We start from the raw sequence: 7,011 nt of genomic DNA on the forward strand, positions 1-7,011 counted from the left end.
TTATTTCTTTTATCATTTTCTTGAAATGCAATGTTTCTACAGGTCTTGAGATCATTACATTGATAATTCCACAGTTTGACTCCAACTATGCACATCTGTTTTAAAGTTTTAGTATAATCTATAGTTTTATGTGACTCACAGAGACATGTACTATACTGTAGATAGCTACAGCACACAGAGACAGCGTGACTGGGTTGTGTTACATAAGTGAAGTTGAACTGGTTTCACCTGCAGAACAAACACCGACAGCATGGAGGACACTTCAGATCCAGGTCAGAGCTAGTCTCAGTCCCACATTATCAGAGACATGGAGGTCATCGGCACACTCATATGTTTAGATTGACATGCACCTTAACTGGTTATATAATTCTTACTCGTACTGCAGTGAATAAAGATAAATACGTATTTTTGTTATAACAGGGTTCCTACAGCTTAAGCCAAGTTAAATTTAAGACTTTTTAAGACGTTTTTAATGCCACTTGAAATGAAATTTAAGACAGACTTCACATTAAACACAAATGCAAAAAAAAAAAACGTCACCACATACATAGGGTTAGGGACAATTTTACCTACTTTCCTATGGTCCAAGGTAAAGTGACTGCTACATGAATAATTGGAGGGGGGGGCTATGAGTGACATCATTTAACAGCTGTATAGTTGTGGAGAGAAGATGATAAACTAAAAAGGACACGTTTGCTCGTTCGTATGTTTCCATCCAAAGTGATTCAAATAACTGGGAAATGCGCATTAAAAGAAATTTGAGTTATGTGTGTTTGGTGAAAACTACAAACTCGAGTTTTCCACAGCTGTCCTTTCAAAATAAATGCATAAAAAGTTTGAAAAAATGTTACGAATTATTTTGAGATTTGAGACTAATTACAATCATAAAATCCCACTTACCAAGTGATAACATTTTTAAGATGTTTGAAAAATTGATTTAAGACATTTTAATGCCAATTAAGGCCTTGTTTTTAGATTAATGAATTCAATGCCTTTTAAGACTTTTTAAGGATCCGTAAGAACCCTGTATAAGTTCAGTTTATACATGATGCCTGTAAATATATCTAGAGTGAATATTTACTGTCTATTTAAGTAGGCAGTTGAAGTTGAGTATATATATATTTATAATATTTGTATTATTTTTAACTCATCCTGTATCATTTTGTGTGTTACGTATTATTTTAATGTATTCTCTGTATCTGGACCTGGGAGAAGAGACATGTTCAGTCTATTAAATCTTTGACTGTTTGATCAAACAGGAATTAGCATGATAAACAGTGACACAGTGAATCAGAACAAGACTTTATTGACCAGCATTTTTAAATTATTCTTTAAAATTAATCTTGACAGAGCAGTGAAACTGTGACAGTTTAAAAAGACAGGAAGTCAACGACAACATCAGCGACAACATGTGGTTTCTCCCGACCCGGTTCTGCAGCAGCCTGGCATCTCTGGACTTTTTTGTGCTGCTGAATTTTTTAAAATAATAACGAATGAACCGGTAAAAAAAAAAGAATAAAAACAATTGTAAGTGGTTTGTTCGATTGGATCAGTTTCGGATTGCAAAGAGAACAACAGTCACTTCCTGTAATGACCTTTGAAAACTGAAGCTATGCTAATGCTAATGCTAATGCTAATGAGACCAGGAGGAATGTGGTCACACCGGACCGAGGAGGAGAAGATCAGGTCCTGAATCAGGTTCAGTTTAATGTCTGTGATGAGTTCAAGTGATCAGACAAAGCAAAGAGAAACCTTAAAGGGATAGTTCACCCATAATTCAAATTTCACTCATTATCTCCTCCCCCTCATGTGGACTAAGGGCTGGGAGAAGTTTCAGAGTCCTCCGTGGCTTCTCTGAGTTACAGGGGGTCTCGGCGTAGCAGTGCATGTCCATATAACGGTTGCAAATGGATACCAACTGTCTTCGTAACAAAAAGACACACCAAAAAACATCCAAATACCTCCATGCTGCTCGTATGTAATGTCCGTCTTGTATTGAAGCCCCGAAATGCGAAATTGTCCCAAAAAAAATTAAGTAAGTCTATATTTCAAGCTTGTTTTGTAGCGGAAGCTTCTCGAAGCTCCTCTTCCTGGTTCGTCAAATTTGGACGAACTGGGAAGAGGAGCTTTTCGGGGCTTCAATACAAGACGATCAATTACATACGAGCAGCATGGAGGTATTTGGATGTTTTTTGGTGTGTCTTTTTGGACGAAGAAAAGTGAGGCCCATTCACAACCATTATATGGACAAATACTGCTGTGCGGACCCCCTGCTGTAACTCAGAGAAGGCACGGAGGACTCTGAAACTTCTCACAGCCCTTAGTCCACATGAGGGGGAGGAGATAATGAGTGAAATTTCAATTTTGGGTGAACTATCCCTATGAAAAAAGAGTCTTTACACATGTGCCCCGCACACCCCCCCCAACGGTAACCCTCAACGATCGACATGTCCCATTAGAAGACACATTAGTTCACATGTGCCATTGGAAAGCCATGACGTCCAATAACGACTTGATACATCGTAAAAAGTTGGGATCAGTAGTACGGGCCGATGTCCTCGTACCCGGCGTAGCTCGGCCAATCGGGGAAGATCCCGTGTGAGCAGGTGGGGCTGCCGTAGCGGTCCAAGTGAATCCCGAAGTTGTCGTTGTTGTTGTTGTTGTAGTAGGAGTCTGTGTGGCTGCGGCTCCTCCTCATGGACGACCACACCGCCCTGTAGTTGTGGCCGTTGTTGCTGTCCCAGTGCTGGCGCCCGTCCACCTCATAGCAGACGGCGAACTCCACGCACTCGTGGGGCGGCAGCTCCTCGGGCAGCGACACCTCGAAGGAGAAGGTGTCGCTGTAGGAGCTGGGGTAGGCGTCCCTCACGTACGCGCAGTCCACGTCCGCGTGGCTCTTCCAGGCGTCGAAGGTCACCCGGAGCCTCACGGACTTCTCGAAGGACAGGTTCTTCACCTTCACCGTTCCCGCCAACGCCCGGTCCTTCAGGACGCAGTGCTCCAGGCACACGAAGTTCCTCTCCAGGCTCTGGCGGAACAGCAGGTAGTCCGAGGACGGCTGAGGGAAGTCCAGCACCAGCCTGTCGTCCTCCTCCGTCCTCAGAGGGACCGCGGAGCTCAGCGCCAACTGGACGTTCAGAGGGATGAGGATGGGATCGCTGAACTGGGAGAAGACCTTTACCTGCGTTAGGGATTGGCCTTTGTGGTCGGCGAACGTCACCTGCTTCTTAGCTTTTTTCCCGGTGTCTTTGGTGGAAGACGGCGCGTCCGCAGGCTCGGGCTCGGGCTGGTCCATGCGGCGAGGCTGGAACCGCAGGCAGGAGCTGAGAGCGGGTTTGAAGGCGACGGGGGTCGACCTGTAGACGAAGCCCTCGTTGGACAGGTACAGAGGTAAGGCCATGTCGATCGGCATGGTGGACTCGGGAGGGGACAGACCACTGGAAGACAGGAAGTAGACGGTTTACACAATAAGATCTCTGCAGCTCTGGACTCAGTCACTGATGAGACCAAACCGTGATCCACTTCACAAGGTCCAACACTCTGAGTTTATGTCAAGGCATCTGTGGTTTTATATCGGACCACATTTACAATGTCTTTGTACTTTGCTTGAATTATAAGACTTATAAACTATAAGAGAGAGTAAGATAACATTTTTTTCCCCCCAAATCTTATCATATTCGTCGCCAAGTTTTATATTATTCACAAATGTAAAGTATTAAAAGTAAAGCCCTTTCTGTGTTTTTCTTTTTTTAAAGGGACTCTCCTTCTCTAACTACCTCTTGCAACACAAAAGCTATAAAGATTATAAATGTGTCAATGTTTTTCTATCATGATATACAGTTTTTTTTTCTCTAAGTTTTGCACTATTTTCATTTCATTCCCGTATTGTAGGCCTATCTGTCATTTGTGTAGAATTTATTTTTCTTGATGCTGTTCTGTGATGTCCCATTTTCAGAACAAATAAAGTTTATAAAAAATATATTTTTTAAAAATCACAAGGTCAACCTGGCCGAGCTCCACCCACGGCTCTGGTTTAGATTGTATAAGGCAGTGGTTCTCAAAGTGGGGTGTGGGTACCCCCAACCTTTTCTTGAAATTGTATCTTTTTTTTTCCAGAAATTTCTCTAAATGTTTCCAAAATTTCACACCATTGGCCCTAATTAAAACGTACATTGACTAAAAAAAGTGATGTTACTCAGTCTCAGCACAAATATTTGTGTATTTCTAGTGTTTGTTTCAAAATGTTGTCAGATGGGGGGTCTGTGGTCTAATTTGTGTCATTTTAGGGGTCCTCCTTGATGTGAAAAAGTTTGAGAACCACTGGATTACACAATAAAATCACTGCAGCTCTGGACTCAGTCACTATTGAGACAAACATGATCCACTTCACATGGTCCACATGCAAAAAACTGGTTCTGGCTCTGGTTTAGACTGTAGACTTTAGACTTTTTCTCCAGATTTGACTTTTTTTTTTTTTTTACACAGAAATATTAAATTTTTTCAAAATATTTCCAAATTTTCAAGCCATTGGCCCTGATTTGAATGTACATTGACTAAAAAAAAGAAAGAAAAAAAATTAGCCTTATTTCTAGTGTCCGATGGGGGGGTTTGTGGTCTAATTTGTGTCAGTTTAGGGGTCCTTCATGTAAAAAAAAAAAAAAAAAAAAAAAAAAAAAGTTTGAGAACCACTGGTTTACACAATACAATCACTGCAGCTCTGGGCCCAGTTGTTCAAAAGGTGTAATCTGGATAAAAATTATCCGGATTTTGAAATCCCCTTTTTTGCTATCCAGGATCACGTAATCTGTTTTACTTTTATCCCAGTTGTTCAAAGCAAAGTTGGATTGGATCAGTCTGATCCAAATCCAAATTTTCAAGATTACCAAATCCGGATAATGAGTGCTCTAGATGGGACTGTGCATCACACTGAAGGCTGATTGGTCTGTTAACAACAGGTAGAACAGCAGCATGAGGTCTCTCAAAGTGTGTTTATTTGAAAACGGAGTGTATTGTTTTCTGTGCTCTTTTTTGTTTCTTCAAGGTCTTTTAAACAGCCAGACTCCATCTGGTTGGGCTGTTAAAATAAATTTAAAAAAGCAAATATACAGTTCATTAGTGAAATTGTGAATATTTCCCCATGTGTTTCAAATTCAAAATTCAAACTTCAAACTTCAAATTTTAAAATTCAAACTTCAAACTTCAAATTTTAAAATTCAAACTTCAAATTTCATTAAATTTAGTTTGGGGAAAAGTAGTTGGGGAAAAGTTTTTCAGTTGTAGAATATTCAAAAGTTAACATTATTTACTAATCACTGTTGTGGTTTAAAATTAGGTGCAAAATATAAATCAAGAACTGTATATAATACTACTTTATGAATATTGTTTATTTGACCAGTTTGATTTTAATTTAAATCACATTTTGTTCCTGTAATCCCCCCTGAATCCACCCAACTGCTGGGATCAGAATAATCCTGATTTTTTGGATCAAAGTTATCCCGATCCTACTGAAAAGTTTTGAACAACACAAACTGAGGGTTTTATCCAGATCAAAACCAAGATTGGATTACGTGATCTAATCCGATCTCAGAATCCGTTTTTGGTTTTGAACAACCCATTTTCAAGATTTGATCCAATCCATTATCCAAAATCCGATTGGATTACCTTTGAACAACTGGGCCCTGGACTCAGTCACTGATGAGACAAAACCATGATCCACTTCACATGGTCCACATGCAAAAACCTGGTTCTGGTTCTGGTTCTGAGGCTGGATGAGCTCCACCCACGGCTCTGGTTTATATTGTATAGGCTAATATAAGGAAGTTAATAATGAGGAAGCAGGAAGTTTCTCCACAGTCTTTCACCTCCTCTCCTCTACCACACCGCCTGTCACCGCTCACGCCCCTCTCCCTCGGACTTGTCCTGCTTCGTGTCCACGTTTTGTGAAGCCTCAGCGCTGCCTCGCCTGTCCTCACCTGTCGGTCCTCACCTGTCCCCAGCTGCTCTGCTACGTCACGCCGCAGCGACAATCAACACAGGACGCACTCAGGTAGGTCGGTCGGTACTGTACCTGGAGCCGCAGCCGACCACCATGGACGGGGTTTATCACTGCTTCAGCTTCAGCGTTCAGCGTTCATCGCTCCGGTCTCTGCTCCTCCTGCTCCCTCTGCTCCTCCTGCAGCTCTTCCTCCTCCTGTCAACCTGTTCGACGGTTTTTTCCTCTCGCGGCTTCCCAAACCCAGTCGTGGTTCACGTGAACACCTGTAGGCAGCCAATCAGAGAGCGCGCCGGCGGAGTGATCGATGGGTCGGCGGGGTCAGGTATTTTCACCACGGTTGACCCTCCTCCTCCCATGAAGGAGGGGTGGGGGGATGGGGGGCGGCATTTACAAAAAAAATCTGTTTCCTCATAATTTACTTTATCATGTGATTAGTCTTGTTGGTTTAAACCAGTGGTTTTCAAACTGTTTCACATCAAGGACCCATAAACTGACTCAAATTAGGACCCCCATTGGACAAAATTTGAAACAAACACCAGAAATACACGAATATTTCTTCTAAGACTGAATAACATTACTTTTTTTAGTCGGTGTACATTCAAATTATTGCCAATGGCATGAATTTTTTGAAAAAATTTCAAGAAAATCCTGAAAAAAAGGACCCCACTTTAGAGAACCACTGGTTTAAAGGGATAGTTCACTCAAAATTGAAATTGCACTCATTATCTCCTCCCCCTCATGTGGACTAAGGGCTGGGAGAAGTTTCAGAGTCCTCTGTGCCTTCTCTGAGTTACAGCGGGGCTCCGTGCAGCACTGCATGTCCATATGACGGTTGCAAATGGATACCACTTTTCTTCGTAACAAAAAAAGACACACCAAAAAACATCCAAATACCTCCATAGTGCTCGTCTGTAATGTCTGTCTTGTATTGAAGCCTCGAAATGCAAAATTGTTCCGAAAAAGATTAAATAATCAATTTAATACAAGACGGACATTACATACGAGCAGCATGGAGG

The 7,011-nt window shown here is 41.7% G+C and overlaps 1 protein-coding gene across 1 annotated transcript; it reads right to left on the reverse strand.

Annotated features, from left to right (window-relative positions):
* Positions 1-2,352: 2,352 nt before the first annotated feature.
* Positions 2,353-6,231, reverse strand: ppp1r3b (protein phosphatase 1, regulatory subunit 3B). Its single transcript, XM_083983548.1, has 2 exons — positions 6,068-6,231; positions 2,353-3,437 (listed from the first exon to the last, which is right to left on the reverse strand). Exons 1-2 carry the CDS (start codon positions 6,088-6,090, stop codon positions 2,537-2,539), a joined length of 924 nt encoding a protein of 307 aa, XP_083839674.1. The 5' UTR covers positions 6,091-6,231; the 3' UTR covers positions 2,353-2,536.
* Positions 6,232-7,011: the final 780 nt, after the last annotated feature.

The sequence above is a fragment of the Trachurus trachurus genome, assembly GCF_905171665.1.
Source record: "Trachurus trachurus genome assembly, chromosome: 12".
NCBI classification, from domain to species: domain Eukaryota; kingdom Metazoa; phylum Chordata; class Actinopteri; order Carangiformes; family Carangidae; genus Trachurus; species Trachurus trachurus.